Source organism: Peromyscus eremicus, chromosome 4 (assembly GCF_949786415.1).
Source record: "Peromyscus eremicus chromosome 4, PerEre_H2_v1, whole genome shotgun sequence".
Taxonomy (NCBI): domain Eukaryota; kingdom Metazoa; phylum Chordata; class Mammalia; order Rodentia; family Cricetidae; genus Peromyscus; species Peromyscus eremicus.
The window spans coordinates 96,303,951-96,327,760 of record NC_081419.1 but is presented as its reverse complement, the minus strand read 5'-3'; the positions used below and the strand labels follow the sequence as shown (position 1 = coordinate 96,327,760).

The window sequence follows — 23,810 nt, the reverse complement described above, 5'->3', positions numbered from 1 at the left end:
TGCCCCGTGGCCGAGCTGTGGAACTCCTCTCTGTGCCCCGTGGCTGGGCTGTGGAACTCCTCTCTGTGTCCTGTGGCTGTGCTGTGGAACTCCTCTCTGTGTCCCGTGGCTGAGCTGTGGAACTCCTCTCTGTACCCCGTGGCTCAGCTGTGGAACTCCTCTCTATGCCCCGTGGCTAAGCTGTGGAACTCCTCTCTGTACCCCGTGGCTCAGCTGTGGAACTCCTCTCTGTGCCCCGTGGCTGAGCTGTGGAACTCCTCTCTGTACCCCGTGGCTCAGCTGTGGAACTCTGTTGACTGATTGTTGCTCGTGGCTCTGCCTCTGCCACTCACCTACCCTGGACAGCTCCTGGATCCTACAGCACAGCACCCACACCAGACCATAATAAGCACAGCAGACTCTCCTTTGTGTTTTGGTTTGGTTTTCCCTCTGGTTATTTGAGACAAGGTCTCCCTGTGTACACCTGGCTGTTCTGAAACTCACTGTGTAGACCAGTCTGGCCTTGTACTCACAGAGATCCAAGGCATGTGTCACCACACTTGGCCCGTTTCTGAGGAGTTGAAGCCGGGATCCATGAGGTTGCTGTGAGCAATTGTTAAGCAGCCCTGGTGTAAGGGCCCCTTATCAATTTCTGCTTTGAGAAGTTCTCGAAGGATCTAACTCGGACTATCAGGCAAACATTTTTACAGTGTGAGCCATCTTGCTGGCCCAAAACTATTTTTAATGGACCCTCTGTAAACTGAGGTACAGAGAGCTGGCACAAAAGGAGAATGCCAAACTAAGTAGAGGCCTTGAAAAGTGGATATTCCTTAGAACTTTATATAGAGAGGGCTGGAGAGATGGCTCAGCAGTTAAGCTGTGTACTGTTCCCACGGAGGACCTGAGTTCATTTCCAAGTACCCACATTGGGTGGCACAACTACCTTTAACTCCAGCTCCAGGTGGCCCCACACCTCTACACTCATGCACACACACCCACACACAGACACATACACACAATTTTAAAAAAATAAAATAAATCCTTTAAAAAAATACTTTATGTACAGTGAACATTTTTGTTACTGTATGAAGATAAGGAGTTTTCAAGTTTACAAATATTTGGCAACACAAAAAAAGTTATCATTAAATATTCATATGCATTTCATCTATAACTTTAGAAATATAGTTCCTCACCTCCATCTCTGCCCAAGGATTCATCATATCCTATATCACTTTTATGAAACACGTTTGAGTTCCGGTGTTTTTGAAACAGTATCTCACACTGTAAACCAGACTTGCCCTGATTCTGAGGCACTCCTCCTCAGCTGTGGCTTACCGTTAGGACATTACAGGGGTGTGCCACCATTCCAGATTTAAATCCAAGCATCTACTTTTGATTTCCTCGCTCTCCCCATTCCGGACCTGGCCAGGGATGGAGCCTGCATCTTGGCCCTTTCCACACAGATACTATCCCCTTAGCTACATTAATTTGGCTCAGGAGGGCCTATGAGGAGATTCCTATCTGGTGTGCTGCACTCCAGGGGAGAAGTGGGTGCTGATTTTCATACAGGGCTAGAGTGAGCCCAGAGTTTCACTTTGTGGATTCTAGTGTGGTCCTTGTAGAGTTGGAAGCTTTGTGTGTTCTATAAGAACTGTCGTGGAAGTGCCCCTGCCCCCAGCCTCATGCACAGACAGGGCTGCTATAGAGGCCACAGCAGCTAGCGAGACTCTGGGCACTGAACTCCTTGTCTTCCCAGGGACCCGAGAAAGAAGGCACGTTGGTGCCGTTCAGCGACGTACTGAAACGATAAAGCCAGGGAGATGCGCAGGGGTCAGACACTAACAAGACAACACGACACATCAAAAAGTTTTACCAAGTAGCTGAGAACAGAACCCCAAACCTGTGGGTGGGTCTGTTGGCCACAACCAATGAAATGGGATCCACTCAAATGCATTTTGCTGCTCACATTTTAGTTAATGCTGGTACAGAACCCTGTCCAGTGTCTGCCCTGTGGCCAGCTCCTAGCCTCAGCCCAGTTAGAAATAACATTTCCAGACAGCTGAGACAAAATTAATGCCTTAAAAATGATCTAGAATTGAATTTAATAAAAAAAATAATAAGCTGATAACCTAAGGCCACTTTCCTCTTAAGGACAAAAAAACTCCTTACATTTAATTGGTATAAATGAATTAGGCAAAGATATTTCTCTTTTAAATTTCTTTGATTTCCATTTTATTCCAATTGAAGTAGAATTACATCACTCCACCCCTTTCCTCCCTGCAGCCTCTCCCAGCTGCACTCCCTCAACCGTTCCTATCATCCCTCCACTCTCAAGTTAATATCCTCTTTTCCTTCAGTTATTATCATTACGGACATATGTTAGCCAGCTGTTAGTTTTTTCAGATTATATTTATGTGTGGATGTGGATATGTGCAGGAGAGAGCAGGTGCCTGCGGAGGACTTAAGCATGGGATCCTTCTGAAGCTGGAGTTCCAGCTGGTTGGAAGCTACCCAATGTGCATGGTGGAAATAGTACTGGGTCCTCGGCAAGAGCAGCATTGCTAACTGCTGAGCCATCTCCTGCATCTCCAAAAACATTTCTTTCAGGTTCTAGCTGTGAGTGACTCTTATGATATGGCTTTAGAAAATCCACTGAGAACATACAGACCAGACTAAAGATCTATCCAGTTTATAAATTCCCCTTTAACAATACACAAAATTAACGACTCATTTACTTTTTTTGGTAGTTTTGGAGCCTTTCCTGGATCTCACTCTGTAGCCCAGGCTGGCCTCGAACTCACAGAGATCCACCTGCCTCAGCCTCCTGAGTGCTGGGATTAAAGGCCTGTGCCACCACCGCCCGGTTTCATTTCTTGACCTGTTATGCAGCTAGCATCTGAATACCCCACAGTGAAGAGATCACTTGCATACACATCACCCCCTAAGCAGACTCCAGCTCTGGTTTTTCTCCTGAGCCCCACTCCTGACTTGTGAGTGGTTTTATGTGGTGTTCACACAGGAACCTCCAAGTTAACAAATCCAGGACTGGAGGGGACCACACCTTTCTCCTTTACTCCTATTCCTCTACTAGTCCTGCTCCTCATTGTGGTGGACACATAGCTCAGGACAGAAAAGGGAGTTCCTTCTCCTCCTCACCTGGGCCTTGATCCTCCTAGCTAGTTGAGAACCAGTCCAACCGATTCTGTTTGGTCTAGCATACCTAAACCCTTGTAAGTATCTCATCATCTCTTGCTGAGACTGTTACAGCATGTGGTTGCTGTGCCAGGGTCCAGAACCCTGCAGGTCAAAATCTAACTTCTCTAGGCTTTCATACAAGGCCTTTCAACAATGTTTCAGCCTTGCTTTCTAAAGCTCTCCCCAATCCCCTGCAGACCTCTACCAGCACACACCTTCAGCTTTGGCAATGTCAAATATTCTAGTTCCTCATACCTTCCTTTTATGCATCCCCAAGCTAGTTCTTTTGTCTCAATGATAGGTCCTTTTCACATTCTAAAATGCAGTAAGTGAGATCATCTTTACACTATCTGAATTCGAGGTTATCTTGTAAAATTAAATTTATCTTCTCTTGGTCTTTTTGTTTTGTTTTGTTTTGTTTTTGTTTTTTGTTTTTCGAGACAGTTTCTCTGTGTAACAGCCCTGGCCATCCTAGAACCCCTTTGTAGACCAGGCTGGCCTTGAATTCACAGAGATCCACCTGCCTCTGCCTCCCAAGTGTTGAGATTAAAGGTGTGTGCCACCACGCCTGATAGTCTGCTTCATTTCTATCTGAAAAAAAGCCTCTGAGTTTTGCCACGTAGGACTATTGTAAAATCATCACCTATGAACTATATTTCAGTCATAATAACAGAGGGACCACACTTCCTTCCCTTCGCCTACACAGCACAGATAAACAGAACCTGTCACACGCAGCAGGGCTAATACTGAAGGTAATAAGAGAAAGGAATACAGATGGAGGCCATCACCAACATTCATGTTGGGTCTCATATACTCCATACAGCTTCCACGGGACTGTACTCAAGACCTCTCATCTCCCAACATCCGGAAGTTTCCTTCATGGAAGAGAGGAGATAGGAGAAGGGAGCAGGAACTATGGTGTTCACCTACCTGTGGAAAAGCTCCGTGCAGCACACGTAGGTCTCGTAGGTTCTGTTGGTGAAATTTGTGCTGAGGAATGAGACACAGTCAGCTTCAGCTCCCCTGGGAACGTAGAGGATTCCTGCACGAAGAAGATAGGCATTACATGAAGGAGGAATATTTGGCACATGGTCCCCAAAGTTCTTTATTGTTTGGTTGGGAGTTGGTAACACTGTAGATTAGGGATCTGTAGAATGGAGAGTTAGTTACTCTCAGAGAGATGCTGTGATCTCTGCCAGAGACACCCTTAGGCACCCACCTGCCATACAGGCGCTGATAAAGGAAACGCAAGCACCCGTGAAGAGGGCCCTGACCACAATCTTGCACAAGTCACTCTTCCGCTGGGGCACCATTGACACTATAGGCAACAAAAGAGAACAATTAGATGTCTTCCCCACACAGCAAGGAGGAGTGGCCCATGAGTCCCCATTCAGAAGAATATAGGAGGAAAAAAAAACCCCACATCAGATGAACAGTGCTTCTAAAACTGATATAAGAGGTGTGTGCATACATTAGTCTTGATAAATAACTCATGCTTTTCCTGGGTTGAGGACTGTATATCTGACCCTCACCTCAGTGGTTCTGGAATCTACTCAAGATCTAACTGAGTCAAGCAAGGCTCTGAGCTGCTCCAAGCAGGTGCACGCCTGGTGTTTGCTAGTTGAAATCTACACTCTAAGTCTAGACTGGAGTTAAATGGACCACTGTGAGCCAGCGGCATAGAGAGGGCAACATCCATCTCACCCCTGCCTCCAGAATCACAGATATCAGGTAGCAGAAGTAGGACAACATGGACAGGTATTTAACAGAAGGGAGGAAGATAAACTAAAAGGAACTGTTTGGCCTTCAATCTGTTTAATCAGCAAGCAATGAAATTTAATAATTCCACCCCAAAATAGGATTGCCAGAAATGGCATTTTTCACACATTCTTTTCATGTTCTATTTCTTCCTAGACCCATATCTAACTTGTCTCTTCCAAGTGCTTGGGATTCTGATAGACATCCCCCACTCTGCCCTCCAGGACCACTCCCTCTCTCCTGGTGTTCCTGCAGCCATAACCCACGCTCAGCAATCTCTCTGGCCACCTGAATGCCTCTGTCTCAAATACTAAGGCCTCTGTACTCCAGGACCCTCAGCTTTCAACCTGACAATGTATAATACTCACTTGCTCTATTTATTTGCTTTTTTGTCTCCTGTCATTTCTTTTTTTGTGAAAAAGCAAAACTATTGAGCAGCTTAATTTCAGAATGTACCTTGGGTAGTTTAATGGAAAGACAGAAATATCATTTTAGTAACTTCTCCCTTGTAAGGAAAATAAAAATAAACCCTTTTGGTGCCTTGGCAGGAAGGAGAAGAAGGCAAATAAGGCTTTGATTGTAAAGGACTTAACCCCCAGTCAGCTGACTGCATGAGCTCTGAGTTCCTCGTCTCTGAAGAGGCCCACTTCATATCAGCTTCTCTATCTAGCCTCCGCTTTGCAGTGAGCAAAGGTTGGGATCTGTCTGGCATATTGAGGACCTGGGGGAATTTAACAACTCACTCAGGCCTCCCAATGTGATTCCTATGGAACTAAGATTGGCAAATCCACAGAGCGAAAATGTTGCAATAATTTCAGCTTTCACCTAGGGGGGAAAACAAGTAGATAAATTCAGTCCTGCTGTGTCTCACAAGCATGGTAGATTTTCCAGGGCACACCAACTCTTTCTTACAGTGTTCTAAAGAACCAAAAGAGATGCTCAGAAAATAGATGGCCCCTAAGTTACAACAGCTGCCCTGATTTGGTAATCACAAGACTCCTTGTCCAGAGCACTGTTCTTATTAAAGATAAGGAGAAAATTACCCAGCAACACAAAGACAGATATAAAGAAAATCAACTCACAGCAATTTGAATGTGTAAATAAAGGGACTTCAGAACATCCAAAAGGCGTGCTCCTTGGACTGTGCCAATGTAAGAAAGCACTAATTACCATATAGATCAAAGTTGGGCCAGAATACAGAGGAGAAATAACACAGAGACCTGGGGCAGAAGCTCACTACTGAGATATATGGTTCTGCTTGTCTTGTGGTTAGGCTGGGACACTGGGAAATGCCTGTGGGCCCACAATGTCTGTGTGGAACTTTCTGCATTCCCTCAGATATGCATGGCCCAAACCTCCCACTCTGTGAGTTTTCTGGATTGTCACTTACAGAAATCCACTGTTTCTCGCCATTGATCCACTCTTCTACTCCAGAGAGACGTTGGTTCTTGTATTGAGACAGTTGTTGATAGGCCACGAATTCATTTATGAAGAATTTGACTCCCACTATCTCAGCCACTAGTGGACAGTCTGCCCACTCTACACCCATCATGAAAACCATGGGCCGAAGGACATAGGAGCAGATGACCTGAAAGAAGAGAAACACCCCAGGGAAACAAGAGCAGACAAGGTCAGGTCCAGAAGCTGCTCTGGAGACTCAGCCCTCCTCTCCTTACACTTCCATCTTCTTGCTAGGACTTTCTCTTAGCTTGCTGTGGGTCAGAAATCATGGCCAACATGTGTAATAAGACTTACCTGGAAAGTGAGCCCATGTATATCCACCATTTCCCCCAGCCAGGAAAGAGTAGCATTGACGAAGGCCAACACAGCCAAAAAGGCAATCAGGTTGGCTGCAACATTAGCAACAAGGGCTATGGCATCTGTGGCTCCATTGCTCGCAGCCTCCAGGATATTCCTCTCTTCCCTGTGGTTATTGGGCAGAAAGCATATGCTACCTCAGCTCCTCAGAGAAGAGAAACTCCCTTGCCCCCGAAGTGTGAGAAGTGATGGGATCCCTTCGTGATTTCAATAGTGAAGATTACTCTGAAGTGATTCAGATGTAATTGCCATGACAGTCTGATGCCAAGGACCTGGAGTAAGTGTCTAAGGAGTTAATGCCAGGTGGGAAGGTTAAATCAAAACAAAACGAAAATGATAAGCTGGATGCAGAGCTGGCAAAAGGAGACATGGTATGACGTTCTTCCTTCAGGGAGACTAGAAGTCTCTACCACCACAGGTCCTCTCTAGGTAGCACAACTTACCATCTCCCAAATTACACGCTTCCCCTGACTCACCTACGGGGCAGTTTCACTCCCTCCTTGCTCTTGAACTTGGACTCTTCTACTTCTGGATATACCAGTTTGGACAAGGCAAGTGCACACGGGGCGGCCATCACTGAGGCAGAAATCAAGGATGAGGCATCAATCTGTAAGGCCAGATGGGGGATTAGCACCACTGTAGGGCTCCACGTGGGTGCACCGGGAGGGATGATGTGGACGGCGCCTCACCCCAAAGGATATGAAGGCTCCCAACACAGTGCCGGCAATGGTAGCAAAGCCTCCGGTCATCACTGCATGCATTTCAGAGAGGGTCATGTCTGCAAGGTAGGGACGGATGAGCAGAGGTGCCTCTGTCTAAAAACAAAGAAAAAGCAGTCACATACCAAGAGTAACACAGCCCATCTCAAAGTGCTTATCTGAGGCGTGGAATGGACCCATCCGATGCGTGCCCTTCCAGCCAGTGATCAAAAAGCTTTGCCCTTAGGCTTCAGACCTGCCAAACCATCTCCTTGCTGACTGTGTTTCCACCTATTTCTATATCATGTTATAAAATGCTGCAGACAACCAGTATTCATTTATTTTGTTTACCATGTTTAAATGCATACACTTTCTGGGTGAATTCTGGAGTACAGTGCACTTACTGACCACCCACTAGATATCTACAAAGCATGCATTAAATGAACTGGAAATAACTTATCTAAGCATGCTTTGTGAAATAATAAAGAAATAGTAACAATATCAGGCCGCCAAGAAAGCTCATCCTGAGAACCTGAGTTCAGTATCTAGAACTCACATAGTAGAAGAGAGAACTTGCTTTCACAAGTTGTCCTCTGACCTCCACATGAGTGCCATGGCACAGGAATGCTTACACACACACACACACACACACACACACACACACTGCATTAAATAACTGTAATAAAGTTTTAAAGAAATGTCTGTAAAATGTTTATTAACTAGGAAGTTTCAACTAGGAAATTACCTAGCTCGATTTAGGATGTCATTTGTCCTTTAATGAGTAACAACAAAAGGACCTAGCCACTAAGACCAGTAGTGCAAAACTAATTGTAAATCATTTTAGCAAAATTTGAGGGATATAATAGAATAATCAGAAGTACTGTGAAAACATATCAAAAGCAGATAATCAGCCTAAGGCTTTGAGGAAAAAAGACCCCAATGTTAACTTCTTGCCCATTTGAAAAACTATTGTCCCTCATGTTGATTTGGTCAATCACTAGCAAATATTTAATACTATAATGGTTAATACTGATTATCAACAATTGATAAAATCTTCTAGGAGACAAGACTCTAGGAATGTCTTAAGGATTATCTTGATTAGGTCAGCTTGTGAGACTGTTTTAATTAGGTTAATTGAGGTGGAAAGACCCACTCTAACAATGGGTAGTACCATTCCCTAGGCTTGGGTTCTGGATTGCATTAAAGAGAAAGCTAGCTGGGGACAGGCATCATTCTCTGCTTCCTGATGGGATGCAACATAATCAGCTGCCTCAAGTTCCTGTCACCAAGACCTTCCCAATATGATGGCTGTACTCTCAAACTGTGAGTCAAAAATAAGTCATTTCTCTCTTAATATGCTTTCTTATTATGCTTTCAGGGTATTTTATCACAGCAATAGAGAAGGACACCTATTCCACACAAACACCACTCTTATTTCATGTTGTGGGATATTTGTACACTGTGTGAAGATGTGTTTGGTGAGATTTGTCTAATAAAGAGCTGAACAGCCAATAGCTTAGGCAGGATGTGTAGGTGGAATTCCAACCAGAGAGACAGGAAGGAGGAGGAATCTAGATGCGAGAGAGACAGGAGGAGACACAGAAGAAACAGGATAGGTGGTATGTGACAGAACGTAGATTAATAGAAATGGGTTAATTTAAACTATAAGAGCTAGTTAAAAACAAGCTTAAGCTAAGGCCAAGCTTTCACAACTAATAATAAATCTCTGTGTTGGTATTTGGGGCTGATGGTGCAGAGAAAGACTTGTTACAATTCCACACAGAAGGACGCACTAAGAAAGTCTATGGAGCCGGGCGGTGGTGGCGCACGCCTTTAATCCCAGCACTCAGGGAGGCAGAGCCAGGCGGATCTCTGTGAGTTCGAGGCCAGCCTGGGCTAACAAGTGAGTTCCAGGAAAGGTGCAAAGCTACACAGAGAAACCCTGTCTCGAAAAAAAAAAAAGAAAGAAAGAAAATCTATGGAGAAGAGCCCTGTTAGTCTTGAGCAAGACAAGCCATTGCCTCCTCAGAGACCTCAGAAAAAAGGGATCACAGAACGTCACACCAAGAAACCAGAAAGCAGCTCAAACATCCTTCCTAGCTCCTGAAGGGGATAAGGTTTGGACTAAGACTTTCACCTGTGTTCCTGTGTAAGAAGCTGGACCAGTTGCTAAGTACCTTTACATGGCGTGTCCAGACTGTATCAGACATCAAGGGTTAGAGCAATGAACTGAGTTCTCCTTGACCCTCTGAGGTCTCTTTCGTAAGGAACCAACTGCTTCACAATCTCCGTTTCTCAGACTTTTCATAAGAAAAGCGGGCTTTTGAGCTGTGTGGTGACACGTGCTTATACTCTCAGCACCTGGGAGGTGGCAGCAGGGAGATCAGGAATTCAAGGTCATCCTCAACTACACAGTGAGTATGAGGTCAGCCTGGGCTACATGAGATTCTCTTCCAGAAAAAAAAGAAAGAAAGAAAGAAAGAAAGAAAGAAAGAAAGAAAGAAAGAAAGAAAGAAAGAAAGAAAGAAAGATGGAAGGAAGGAAGGAAGGAAGGAAGGAAGGAAGGAAGGAAGAAAGAAAGAAAGAAAGAAAGAAAGAAAGAAAGAAAGGAAGGAAGGAAGGAAGGAGGTGGGGAGGGAAGAAGGGAAAATCCTCTTTCTGAATTTGTTTTCTGCAAGTTCTCAGTTCTCGAGAGAGAAGAAAAACAGAAGGCCCACAGTACTTACCATTCCCACAAAGATGTTTCCTGCCACGGCCAAGGTCTCTGCAGCAGTGGTACCCATGGTGATTTGCAGAAACCAGGCGATCTAAAAGGATCCAGACAACTAAATCATCTACATTAGCAGGAATCTTGGATAATGTCCAGCAAAGTCCCTCCCCCTATTCCATTTTCTTGTAAGGAAACTGAGAGCTAGGGAAATAGTGTGGCGGGGTGGCAGAACAAGTCACGGATATGTTAGCCGGAACTCGGGCCCTGGGACTTGTAGACCGAGCATACCACACTCAGTGTGAAAGTGCAGTCCAGCCCAGCTTTTCCCCGTGTTCTGCCCCAGCCTATCTCCGGCATGGGTAATCAGTTGACATCAAGATGCTCAAAGGGGAGTGCCTTTTCATAGGTTCAGTGTCATTCACTCCCCTGACAGGCCAAGCTGAAGAGCTTTTCATGGACTTACCTTCTGAACCACCCACTGTACAAGGCCCACGTAGTAGAGAATGGACATCACACATCCAAAGAAGATAATGATTGGCAAGGACTGCAATGAGAAAAGCGGCAAGGGGTGAGAGAATTATACTACATGCGCTGTGTGTGCCACAAGCAAGCTCTTGTAGGCCTCTAAATCCAGCTCTGGGCATTCCCAGGATATCCGGTACAATGCAGTTTAGGAATAAACTCAAAATGTGCTGCAAACCTGTAAGCCTATCAGTACTAAACCACAGGATGTTTCCTAAGCCTCTCCTCGAACCTGCCTTTCAAACAATTTCATGATGGTAAGGATCATGGGAAAAGAGTGGACTCCCTTCTAGGGTCAAATTGGTAAAGAGACCACCCGATCTCTTGAGCACACATATCAACCTCTGCTTTATCCCTGTACCCTTTCACTGACAATATCATTCCTGCCCACAAAATAGGAATTACCTGAAAAGCAAAGACATTTTGGACCAGTGCATCACCAAAAACAAAACTGGAGCCTTCCACAGTATAAGCCAGGAAAATCTGAAGTGGGGAGAATAAGGGATGAGAGTTAGGACAGGCAGGACACCACAGAGGAAGATGTGATCTGCCTCAGATGTGACCACCTGGGGGCAGGCCGTGTCCCAAGAGTTGGCCATGAAATGACAGACCCGGCCAACCAGTTCTCTTCACTTGTGTTCTCACCTGAACCCCACTACTTTCTCTCTTTACCCAACCAGATTCCCCACACCACCATGAAGACATAGTCCCAAATCCTCATGCTTCCCTCAAATCTACATCCTCTGGGGTTCCAGATGAATGAAACATTCAATTCCCTGTACCTGGATCTGATCTCCCAACCATTGAAATGCATTAAATCCGGGTTCCGTTCTGATGACCAAAATCCCAAAGACGAACTGAAGGCCCAGGCCCCAAAACACTGTCCTCCAGCACACCTGGGATCAAAAAGAAAATATTCCAGTATGAGTTCCAAACCTTACTCAGCCACTGCCTGGTTCAGCCTTGTACTGGGAGTGAAGTTAAGTGAGGATGTTAACAGTCAGTCTGGGATAACATGGCTGTGCTGGTTAGCTTTACGTCAACCTGACACCAGCTAAAGTCATCTAAGGGGAAGGAACTTCAGTGTGAAAATGCCTCTATAATAGTGGGCTGTAGGCAAGTCTGTAGGGCATTTTCTTAAACGATGATTGACATGGGAGGGCCCAGCCCATGGTGGGTGGTGCCATTCCTGGGCAGGTGGTCCTAGGTTCTGTAAGAAAGCAAACAGTAAGCCATGAGGAGCAAGCCAGTAAGCAACAGCCCTCTGTGACCTCTGCATCAGCTCCTGCCTCCAGGTTCCTGCCTTGTTTGAGTTCCTGACCTGACTTCCTTCAATGATGAGCAGTGATGTGAAAGCATAAGCCAAATAAACCCTTTCCTCCCCAAGTTGCTTTTGGTCATGGTGTTCCATCACAGAAATAGTCACCCTAGGACAATGGCATAGGGAACAGGGAGACTGGTAATTAAAAACAGGGTGACTGTTCAAAGAGACAAGTATGTCCATACAGATTTTTAAAATAAGTTACGTGGTATTATAACACATGCATACAAATAAGGTCCACAAATGTCATTTTTACACAGTGCCACCTGATTCTCCGCCACAGTCTGTTTTCTTTCTTTCCTTCCTTCTTTATGTTTTCTTTTCCTCTAGTGCTGTCTAGATTCATATATATCACAATAATAATTGACAGGCCTAAGGTCTCTAAAAGCTTTCCAACTTCTCTTAGGAATAGGACTGTCAGAGGAAAATTCCAGGAGTTGTCACTTAGTTCTATGTCTTTATCATGAATACCAGACACATACATGCTGTAGTTTCTACTTAGCCCTGGCTGTGTGTTGCTACGCCCAACTTAATACCCCAAACTCACCGCACTGTGGTGTTTGGAACAGACAAACAGGATGAGGATGAACATACAGATTCCTGCAAAGGAGATCAGCTGCTCTGGCCTTTGAGCTGTGTCGAGAGCCAGCCACAGGATAAGGCCGACCACAGAGGCTCCTGTGAACACCCTAAAGGTGGAATTCCAGAGCTGTGTCACCAACTCAGCGAACGAGCAACCAAGAGTCCTCTGACAGGCAGCTTAGTCTTAGGGTCAGTGAGATAACTCAATGACTTACTCTTGATTAGACAGAGATGGACCTCGAGAATCATCTGATAGTTCCCTAGCTTCTGCTCTCCCCCAGTTTACAGAAATAAGTGTCTAATCCAACAATACAAATCACATGGCTTCCCTTTTCTCATATAACCATATCAATGAAATTCTATATAAAGATTCTTCCCTGAAGGTGCTTCTAATGACTAATCAACATACTGAAAACCCAAGAAGAGAATGCATTGGTCCCATATAGAGTGCTACTCAATTTTTAACCACTCCAAGGGTGAGAACTAAATAAGTCATTTATGGACGTATGGTTTTTACATGCACTAAACATATTTCAATACATAGACTGGAGGCTTGGGACATAGCTTAGCAGAGCACTTACCTAGAATGGTCCAATCCCAAGCCTACCAAAATAAATAAGGAGCTGGTCATGGTAGTGCAAGCCTTAGGAAATGGAGGCAAGAGGACCAAGATTTTAATGTTGGGATTGGAGAATTGGCTCAGCAGCTAAGAACACTTGTTCTTGCAGAGGGCTCAAGTTCAATTCCCACCACCCACATGGTGGCTCACCAACCATCTGTAACCCCAATCCCAAGAGATCTGATGCCCTCTTTTGAACACAATGGTCACCAGGCATGCACATGGTGCACATACACTCATGCAGACAAAACACTCATACACATAAAGCAATACCAAAAGAAGCATGTGATCCACTGAGACACCTCCACAGCCCCCAAGGGAACTACAGGACCGCAGAGGAATTCACACACAGCTCTTTTCTACACACCTCTCCCAAAGTGAATAAACTCTGAGTTCCAAAAACATAGTTAATGAATAAACTTGCTCTGGCTTCTCCTCACACACTGTCAAGTAAATCAGTGATACAAAACGTCGATGGTTATCTGTTAGTTCTCCAAATTATCACATTTGAACACCTATTTTCTGTGCATTCACTGGAGAATGGGAAAAGAGGCATTTTCTCCAGAGTCTGGCCTACGGTCGATGCACATGGACATGGCATGGTTAGATTAGCTACAGCTGCTGCAGAAGCCAGTTCAGTTATGCTGATGATATCCAGTTTGCTCCTAGACTTTAAGATAATGGTTCTCAACCTGTGGGTAATCACCCTTTGGGGTGGCATATCGGACATTTACATGACAACTCATAACAGTAGCAAGATTACAGTTCTGAAGTAGCAAGGAAAATCATTTTTGTGGCTGGGGGTCAGCACAGCATGAGGAATGTATTAAAGGTCCCAGTGTTAGGAAGGTTGAGAGGTTGCAAACAACAAAAGCAGGTAGAGGGGCTCTGGAGGACTAGACGGAAGGAGGATAAAGCATAGGGAAGAGCCGCGCGGTGGTGGTGCACGCCTTTAATCCCAGCACTCCAGAGGCAGAACCAGGCGGATCTCTGTGAGTTCGAGGCCAGCCAGCCTGGGCTACAGAGTGAGTTCCAGGAAAGAGAAAAGAGAAGAGAAGAGAAGAGAAGAGAAGAGAAGAGAAGAGAAGAGAAGAGAAGAGAAGAGAAGAGAAGAGAAGAGAAGAAGTTAAGAAAAAATATAGAGAAGAGAGAAGCAACTTGGTTGGTAGTTTAACGTAAGTGCAAGCATCTGCTCTGACCACTCTATTAAAGAGAAGCACGGACTTTCTCACTTCTGTCATAGACTCTTGGGATTTCAGACAGAAACTCTTCCCTGATCTAGAGTCCCATCTACACCAGCAATTTTGACCCAAGGCTGTAAGAACTGGACTGGGCTTTGCGGCTCAAAAGCCGGTTGCTCAGTGGTCTCTACACTTTGTATAGGTAAGAGCCCGGAGCCCTCTCAGGAACTGTCAAAATGTTAAAATGTGAAATGAGATGGCCGTGATGCTCAGCTGGTAGATGGCTTGCCTAGTATGCCCAAGGCCTTGGGTTCAATCCCCGGCACTCTATAAACTGAGTCTGATAGTACATGCCTGTAATCCTAGCACTCAAGAGGTGGAGGCAGGAGGATCAGAAGTTCAGCATCATCCTTGGCTACATAGAGAGCTCTGAGGCCATCCTGGACTAGAGACTTTGTATCAAAAAAGAAAAGAAAAAGGAGAGAGAGGAAGAGGAAGGGGGAAGGAGGCAAGGAAATCAGTCAGTGAGATTTTCATTGGTACATTCACAATTCAAAGGACAATTAGGAGGTGGTGGAAGCTGTAGGAGGCGAGACCCAATTGGAGGAAATTGGTCACTGGGGACATGTCCTTGTCCCAGGTCCCTTGCCTTCCTGATCTCTTTGCCTTCTTGTCTCCAGGATATGAGCAGCTTTGCTTCACCGATTCACTCCCCACCATGATATTCTGCCCTATCACCGGCCGACATCGATGGGGCTAAGAGACCGTGGGCTACGCCTCTGAACAGTTTCTCCTGCACATTGTTCTTAGCTGTTCGTAAACAGCAGCGAAAGTTGATCGACACACTTACCACTTCATCCAAATTCTCAGGCGGGAGTTTTTAAAGGGCTTCAGACAGCTTACTAATTTTTCACCAAAGAGCTTCTTCAGAAAGTGGCAAGCCAGGACGAAGATTACAAGACATGTGATGACAAATAACGCCAGCGCCCTCTGGAAGTTCAGGATGCAGGCTGCCAGGAAATAGGCAGCATAAGCTATAAAGAGAAGGCGAAGAGTGAAAGCTGAGCTTCCGTGGAGAATGAAACCATTCCTCTCTGCTCCCTTCCGTGTTATACGCTGCTGTCCTCACTCTCTCCCTTAGATTTGGTCAACATCCGCTGTTAGACTCTTTGGAAACCGGACATCTCTTCTTGAATTTTAATTTTACCCTTCGTTGGAATGTCAAATGATTAAACTTTTCTCTTGAGCAGAGCTGTGTAAAGGAGGCTGAACCTGCCGGGCGGTGGTGGTGCACGCCTTTAATCCCAGCACTCGGGAGGCAGAGACAGGCAGATCTCTGTGAGTTCGAGGCCAGCCTGGGCTACCAAGTGAGTCCCAGGAAAGGCGCAAAGCTACACAGAGAAACCCGTCTCGAAAAACCAAAAAAAAAAAAAAAAAAAAAAAAAGGAGGCTGCACCTAAGAGGAAAAGCTACATGGTGCTTTTTTCTCGGTGCTCCCAGATTCACCCCCAAGAATCATTTTTGATCTCACTATCCCAGCTGCATCTAATCAAAGCCCTACATATCACTGACAACATACTATAAACAAGGTTTTCTGACTTTCAAAAATAATGTGCAGCACTGATTTTAATTATAAACCAGTAAATAAGTTGTGTATAATAGGCGTCTTTCATGAGGACTACAGACTTGTGCCCTGAGTCAAACCTCAGAACTAAAAAAGAGAATATATATATGTACATATATATATACATATATCTATATATTCTTAAACTTTTATGCCTGTCAAATAGTACAGTTTTGAACTATAGCTTATCTTTAAGTTTTACTTATCTTTCTGGATATGAGGCAATAAATTAGGGCTTACCTACAGGCAGTCGAGATCTATATCTCAAATAGCCTATAGGTTAATTTATGAGTGATACTACTTTTTACCCAGCAATAATCTTGACACAAGTTAACATTTCTAAAAATGTTTGTGTTTCTTCCTTCCATGAATTCTCATGATCTCACCTAAACACAAGAGACCGAGAAGGATTTTCTTGAATAAAACAGCATGTCTTTCAAAGAAACTTCTCGCCTTGATGAAAGGCTGCAGACTCCTCCTGATGAGAAACCAAAATTAAAATGTGAGAATTACTTCATTCTGTTTGTGCACCTCTTAGACCTCGGATGGCCCAAGGCAGAGTTTGCTCTTAGTCAATGAAGAAAATTACTCAGCTGGCAGGTGTTCCATAGTATTCCAGCAAGGCTCCAAGGGCCGGATCAAACCTTGTGTCTGGGTATCAGGTCAGAATGGCCCTATCAGCCTAAAGTAGCTACCTCTTCAATAATTTCCTACCACAGAAGTGGTGGACACTAAGCACACCAGGGACTTACTCCTTGTTTTTTTCCTAAGGACAGATGCTGTTCAGCTTCCATATTCTGCCTGTCCTTAGAGGCAATTCTACCATAGCATCCTAAAATCGCACAAAGCCTTAGGAGTTGTGCATACATTGACAGATGGGAGAGAAAACAAACCAGCATCAGGAATCTGTATGTCAACAGGTCTGAGGGAAGATACCCAGCAAGAACTATTCAAGATTCTTTGTATAGTGTTTTCCATGAGTTTGGGCTCAAAGAATTTGGCAAATACTAACGGGGCTCCTCTAAGACCACTGGAGGTTGTTATTGGAAACTGAAAGCCAGGGGAGTTGAGTAAATGTCCCAAGGTCACAGAGGTTGGAAGGAGTAGATCTCGAATCTGAGTAGCCTGTCCTGAATCTAAGCTTTCAACAATCTTGCCAGGCTGCACCTTAGCTGACCCCCAGGATCACCTCCCTTTGCCACTCCTAAGTGTCCTTAACATGTTGCAGCCATATCAGCAAAAAGATTCCACTTTCAACAAAGAAAACAAGCCCAGCTAGAAGTGTCCTGTGTGACTATGGTGCTAAGGTGTGGTGCTTAGCTGAGAATGGGACCAGCCACTAACTAAATGGTCTGGGGTCTTGGTCCACACAGTTTTGAGTTCCTTCTCTATTGTTGCCTCTCCCATCTTACTTGAGATTGAACCTGTCATACCCATTGCCTCTATATCCTTCCTTCTTCAGCCCTACCTCTCCCCTTATCTTCTACAGGGAGTCCAACCCTGGCTTACCTGGGCAGGGTGTACATTCTCAGGTACAGAGAAGTCAAAGAGGGAAGGAAACTATCCTCATCACCCGTGGGTTGTCTAAGCCCATCACCTCCAGAGGGCGTTTGGGATCTCAAGACCGCTGCCACTGTCCATTAGTGGAGAAAGCGGTGAGCCAGAAAGTTCGTTTACAGAGTCAGTACCTGAAGGCGTCATTACCTTTGGAACATCATTCACAAGGTTCATCAAGCCATGCACTTGACTATAACTCCAGACTTCCGGGAGTGCCAGGTCTTTGTTTGCTCCTCCATGTCCTCACACTACCCTGCTTGGGACCTGGAAGTTCAGTCTGTGAGGGCTATACCACTGGACTACAAACCCCTTGCCTTATCTAGTGGGGTTCTGCCAATGTGACCTCACAGGAGATCTCAGTACAGAACAGCTGAGGTCCACAAGTAAGCAGGAAGAGATTTTGATCTGGTTATCTTACCAGGTTCTCTTGCACCATACCCCTTCTGGTCTAGGAATAGAGCGTGTTCACTGTTTCAAAGCTTGGGTCTTGTACCATCCTTCCCCATGGTTCTGCTCTACTTCATACCATTTTCAAGCGTCCGTCTTCGTCTTTGTTTGTTTATTTGTTGTTATGTGTGTATTTGTGGGGTTGGGGGTTGTGCATGCAGAGGCCAGAAGAGGACATCAGGTCTCATGGAGCTGGAGTCACAGGCCATTGTAAGCCACGGGATGTGGGTGCTAGGAACTGAACTTGGGTTCTCTGGAAGAGCAGTACATGCTCTTAACCACGGAGTCGTCTCTCCAGCCACTCTTTTGTTTTTCTTTTTGTTTTGTTTTTCTTTCCTTAACTTTTTTCCAGTTAGTATTGGGTTTTATTATGGTATTTTCATACATGTGTCATTCTACTTTATTTGCACATAATGGCCTCTTTATGAGTGAACTTTCTTCTGGTTATTCTAGTTTAAATATGACACCTGTCTCCTAATACACAAGGTGAAGCTGGCTTGAAACTATGCCCAATTAAATGGCAATTGAGAAAAGCCAATGCAGAATAGGAGGGTCCATATACTGGTCTAAGAGTAGACAGAAATCACAGGTTTAGGGTTTCTGCCATTACCTCTTCACCACAAACCCACCTTCCTGGGAACTAAATTTCAGTGCGTACTTCAGAAATTGCTTAAAGATTTTTGCAAAACCCATGAACAATGGAATCTAACACCAGGTTAGAACTGAGCCTCTGATATCAAACAGAAAACAAATGAGCCAGGTGGTGGTGGCTCACACCTTTAGTCACAGCACTCGGGAGGCAGAGGCAGATGGATCTCTGTGAGTTTGAGGCTAGCCTGGTCTACAGAGTGAGTTCCAGGACAGCCAGAACTACACAGAGAAACCCTGTCTTGGAAAAAAACAAATAAACAAACAAACAAAACAGTGATGATGGGCTATAAAGAGAAATGTTCCAAAACAAAGAAGAAAAGATTTTTCAGCCTTTTATGCTAATCAAGCAGTTCATAGCAGCACAAGAGCAGGTGTCCGTGAGCTCTGTGTCTTGCCTGGTCCAACATCTCACTAACAGTACAAGCTCTTTACACTACACAATGGTACACTTTGAGCCTTGGTATCTGTGCGATAACTAGAAGTTTAATTGAGACGTTTAACTGCTAGATGAGTGAACACTGATGCCTTGCCTCTCCCTCCAAGAGTTCGTACGGGAGGCTTCCTGGGTATGGACTATAGACGACCTTCTCACATGCTTACTGACTGCATCGCCGAGTGATAGGTGGAAAAGAAATCGGTGAACCTGGTCAGAAGTACCAGCTAAACATGACTTTAGTGATCACCAGATCCAGCAGCAAAGACATTCATGAATTTTCTTAGTAACCTACTTGCAAGATGTAGAAACTCTCCTAACTGAGGGAGACGGAGCCTTGGTAACTGCTACAACCTGGAGCTCTTCATTTAGCCATTAATGTGGAAAGCTTGAGGGAGCTTTCAGAGAATCCAGCTCTAGTGACAGGAGACAGTGTGGCCCTGCCTGAGTCTTTGCTACTCCAGCTTGAAGGACAAAATAAAAGAAGGAAATACAGGAGTCAACTCAGAATCAGTTTATGGTGTGAGGATCGCCTAGCACAGGGGACCAGAGTCTTTCAAAAGGTCAAAGGTCTTATTTTACACCCAATTAAATACCAGTTGGAAAAAGCTACTGCAAAACAAGAGATATGCTCTGGTATAGCAGAAATAAGTCCCAGGCAAGAGATTTTGTCCTGGTCTTCCTAACCACAGACCTATCGTCTGACGAACCACTTTTCCATAGTCAAAGTTATGCACACAACTGGATCTGAACTTAAGAGCTGGATGATAGTGTTGTGCAGGAAATCGAGTCTCCAAAACAAACAGATGTTAATAACCAATGTGGAGAGCTGAGTAGGGACTGGAAATCCAGGGGAAAATCTGTCAGGAAACAGCAGTATGAGGCCAGCCTGACTGAAATAATAACAACGCCCCAATAGACAGACAAATATGAAGAACCTATACAGTGGGTTTTCCAACCTACCCTCAGCTTCTTCCTTCCAGAACTCTTCTCTCTCCAAGTTGGAAGTAGCATTTATTCTGATAGACAGTGGAGTCTTCCCAGGGAAGCTGTTCTATCTCATGACTATGCCCCATGCCAATTTCAGGCTGGGGCTTTGTATATATTTCTTTTGCAAGCAAAATTGTAGGTCCTGTTTGAATAATTAAGGAACAAAAGGATGAGGTTAAAAGTCCCACATCCACTACATAGATATAATGAGCAAGTTGTGTTTAGAAGTCGAGGAGAGCCGGGCGGTGGTGGCGCACGCCTTTAATCCCAGCACTCAGGAGGCAGAGCCAGGCGGATCTCTGTGAGTTCGAGGCCAGCCTGGGCTACCAAGTGAGTCCCAGGAAAGGCGCAAAGCTACACAGAGAAACCCTGTCTCGAAAAACAAAACAAAAAAAAACAAAAAAAAAAAAAAAAAAAAAAAAAAAGAAGTCGAGGAGAGTAAGCCAGAGTGAGAAGCATGAAGCTGTGCTAGAATTTAAAGAGGTCAAGCTCTTGAGACTCTTCACACCTGCTGTGTGTGATGGGTGAGGTATCAGATCACAGCAAGCCAGTGTGCATCTCTTCCTGGTATCTTGCTCAGTGGCATCCTTTGGTAACTTCCATCAACCATGGAGTACTTACACTATATGTCAATGCTACAGATAGGAGCTTGCTGTAATAGCTCTTCTACATTAAGGACTGTCAACTGTAGTGGTGGATGGGCTAGGTCCATTTACCTACTTCCAAATAAATTTTTATTAGAACATGTCCATGCTCATTTGTTTATTGTTATCTGTGGCTTCTCACTAAAATGGTAGAGTTGAGTAAATACATCAGAGACTATACAACCTACAAACTAAACTGCTTACTACTTTACCCTTCACAAAAAAAGTACACTGACTGCTAATCTTACTTAGTAAGTAAGAAAATGTATCTATAACACCCATGTCTAAACTGTACTCAAAGAGGAAAAAAAAATTTTTTCAGAAAGAGGATCTTACTATACTGCCCAGACTGTTCTCACACTTATTAAGATCAGAACTCACCCTCCTGCCTCAGCCTCCGAAGTAATGGGTTGATAGACATGCACCACTATATCAACAGAAATCCCAATCTTATGCATTTAACAGCCTGCATATAATCCTAGCCCTCAGGAGGTTGAGGTAAGAGAACAGCTGTAAATCTAAGGCCACCCTAGTTTATCAAGTGAGTACCAAGCCAGCTGTGACTACATAGTAATATTCTATCAGAAAACAAAAAGAAGAAAAAAAGACCCAAAGCCAAACAAGAAAAAATAAGCCAAACAAAAAAAAAATCAGTACATTCCTACATAGAGCTCAGATATAGTTCTAAGCAGAATTTTCACTATTGACTGCTAAACTGCTAACCAAAGTATGAAATGTTATGATTACAAAAAAATACAGTTGATTGTTCAAGTAGTAATTAGGTAGTATAACAAATAAGTAGAGGGTTGGCGAGATGGCTCATCAGTTAAGAGCACTGGTTGCTCTTCCAGAAAACACAGATTTGAATCCTAACACCCACAGGTACAGGGAATCCAGTGCCCTCTTCTGGCTGCCTTAGGCACTACACACATGTGATGGACATACATACTTGCAGACAAAACACTCATAAACATAAAATAAAAAGAAATATTTTTAGAAGTAGAAAAACAGCAGGGTGTGGTGGCATACACCTTTAATCCCAGGACTCAGGGAGCAGAGGCAGGCAGATCTCTGAGTTCAAAGCCAGGCTTCTCTTCAGAGTGAGTTCCAGGGCTGCCAGGGCTACACAGAGAAACCCTATCTCAAAAAGTAAAAGTAGAACAACAAAATTACATTTAAATATAAAATATGTGTCAATTGATACAGATATTTTATATAAAAATTGTAGATAAGCCAGGGTATGATGGGGTGGGTCTGTAATTCTAGCTCTTCAGAGGTAGAAATGAGGACTGACAGGTCAATGCCAGCCTTAGCTTCATAATGACTTAGAGGAGAATCTGGGCTACAAGAGACTCTCTTTCCAAAATAAATAAATAAATAAATAAATAAATAAATAAATAAATCTATAAAAACAAACTGTGGCAATTATAGAACAGAAGACAATTAAAAGGTGAAGATGTTACTGAGCTAATTCATTTTTAGGGGGAAAAAACAACAACAAGAATCTTTCACTCTAGAGCATCTCTGGAACACGGCCTTACACTCTCTTCATCAGCTCTCCAGTGTTCTGTTCTCGGCATGCTTCTCAATTCCTGGCCTTTCATGCCACAGAACACAGCGTCCAGCTGAGCAGTTTTCCCCAAACTTTGACATTAGCTCTGACTCAGGTCCGTGTTCAAACTCATTAATACCTTTGGTCACTCCACCCTCCTCAGCTCCTGAGCACACAGCGCTGCAGACTGCAGCGCTCCTCAGCAGGCCCTGCCCTTCACGGCCAACTCACCATCTCTCTTTAGCCTCCACAGAAAGTTCTTTTGTCTCTGCACCCCTGTTTTCCTTTTTCCTACTCCTGGATATGAGTATTCCAGAAAAGTTCTTTAATCCTGATAGAGGTGGGCTGCTTTGGGTTTTTTGTTTGTTTGTTTTGTTTTATATAGGGTCCCACTATGTAGCCTTAGCTGGTCTAGAACTTGCTATGTGGACCAGGCTGGCCTCAAACTCATAGAGATCAGTCTACCTCTGCCTCCCAAGGGCTGGGATTAAAGACGTGCACCCCAAGGCCTGGCCTCAGAGAGATTTATTTTGTTTTGTTTTAATTGATATGAGTAGGTTCATTCCTAAGTCTCAATGCTCTAATTTAGACAAAAGTACTAAAATTAGTACTTTCCTGTTATGAAAATTAATTACACAAAATTACACATAATAGTACTCAATAAATGTTAGCCATAAAAAAAACTGTTAGCCATTGTTACTATTATTATTGCTGCTGTTGCTATTTTTTTCATGTCATCTAGGCTGGCACTAATGGGCTTGTCATTGTCATGGACTGATGCTTCAGTTAATTCTACAAAACACAAACGTGTACATGTTGGGAACACGCGGTGATCCTGGTTTGTCTGTGAGTTAAGCAGTCTGAGAATGAGCAGCTTTGATCCGTTTCACTCACTTCCCTTCCCCACCCCCCAGGCTCTTGGGTGCTAACTAAGCTGGACTCTGGACCATCCTTACCCCAGGCCATCCTTCAGGCTGTGTCTCTGTGTCACTTCGAACTTTTCACTTCGTCCAGGATCTCCTCTTTCCTACAAACACAGATAAAGGTGAGATCAGCCATGCAGGCCTGTCAGAGGGTCAATAACAGAGAGCAACTAAAGCCATACCAAAGTCCACAACACCGAATTACCATGAGTTCCAGCCCTGGGTTCTCGATGCCATTCTCCACTGAGGCCTGAGGAACAGACTCCCTTCTCTCTGCTTTCTCCATCTCCTGTTAGCCTCAGCTGAAAAACAAACTCAAGGGTAAGGCTGGCAGATTGCTCGTTCCGTCTTGTGGGATGAGGGAGAATTTTTAAGGCCAGGTCGTCTCAGAAAACACAAGACTAAACTTCTCTAAAACGTCAGCTGCTTCTATTAAGAGTAAGAACTGGAAAGATGGGGAGCGGATAAATATAGTAAATAATGAAAGGTAGAATTTGACTTCTTGTTGTAAATGGTTATGGAAGAGGAGGCAATATGACAGGGGAGAAATAAAGGGCAGGAAAGAACTGGAAAGAACTGGTGGGCTCCCCAGGGCCCCAGGACCTG

General features: G+C 44.3%; 1 protein-coding gene across 2 annotated transcripts; it reads right to left on the bottom strand.

The window, feature by feature from the left end:
• Positions 1-1,105: 1,105 nt before the first annotated feature.
• Positions 1,106-23,587, bottom strand: Slc28a2 (solute carrier family 28 member 2). 2 transcript variants are annotated; one of them, XM_059259555.1, is made up of 19 exons: positions 23,410-23,587; positions 23,238-23,308; positions 19,237-19,249; positions 17,633-17,640; positions 16,394-16,485; positions 15,234-15,417; positions 12,549-12,690; positions 11,463-11,576; positions 11,086-11,163; positions 10,622-10,702; positions 10,175-10,255; positions 7,440-7,565; positions 7,227-7,357; positions 6,688-6,856; positions 6,323-6,520; positions 5,676-5,757; positions 4,394-4,492; positions 4,105-4,216; positions 1,106-1,777 (listed from the first exon to the last, which is right to left on the bottom strand). In XM_059259555.1, the coding sequence occupies exons 1-19, from the start codon at positions 23,488-23,490 to the stop codon at positions 1,660-1,662; spliced, it is 1,980 nt and encodes a 659-aa protein (XP_059115538.1). In that variant the 5' UTR covers positions 23,491-23,587; the 3' UTR covers positions 1,106-1,659. The 2 variants fall into 2 exon arrangements, with proteins under 2 accessions (XP_059115538.1, XP_059115539.1); XM_059259556.1 differs by lacking the exons at positions 17,633-17,640; positions 19,237-19,249 and adding exons at positions 17,197-17,200; positions 17,377-17,390.
• Positions 23,588-23,810: the final 223 nt, after the last annotated feature.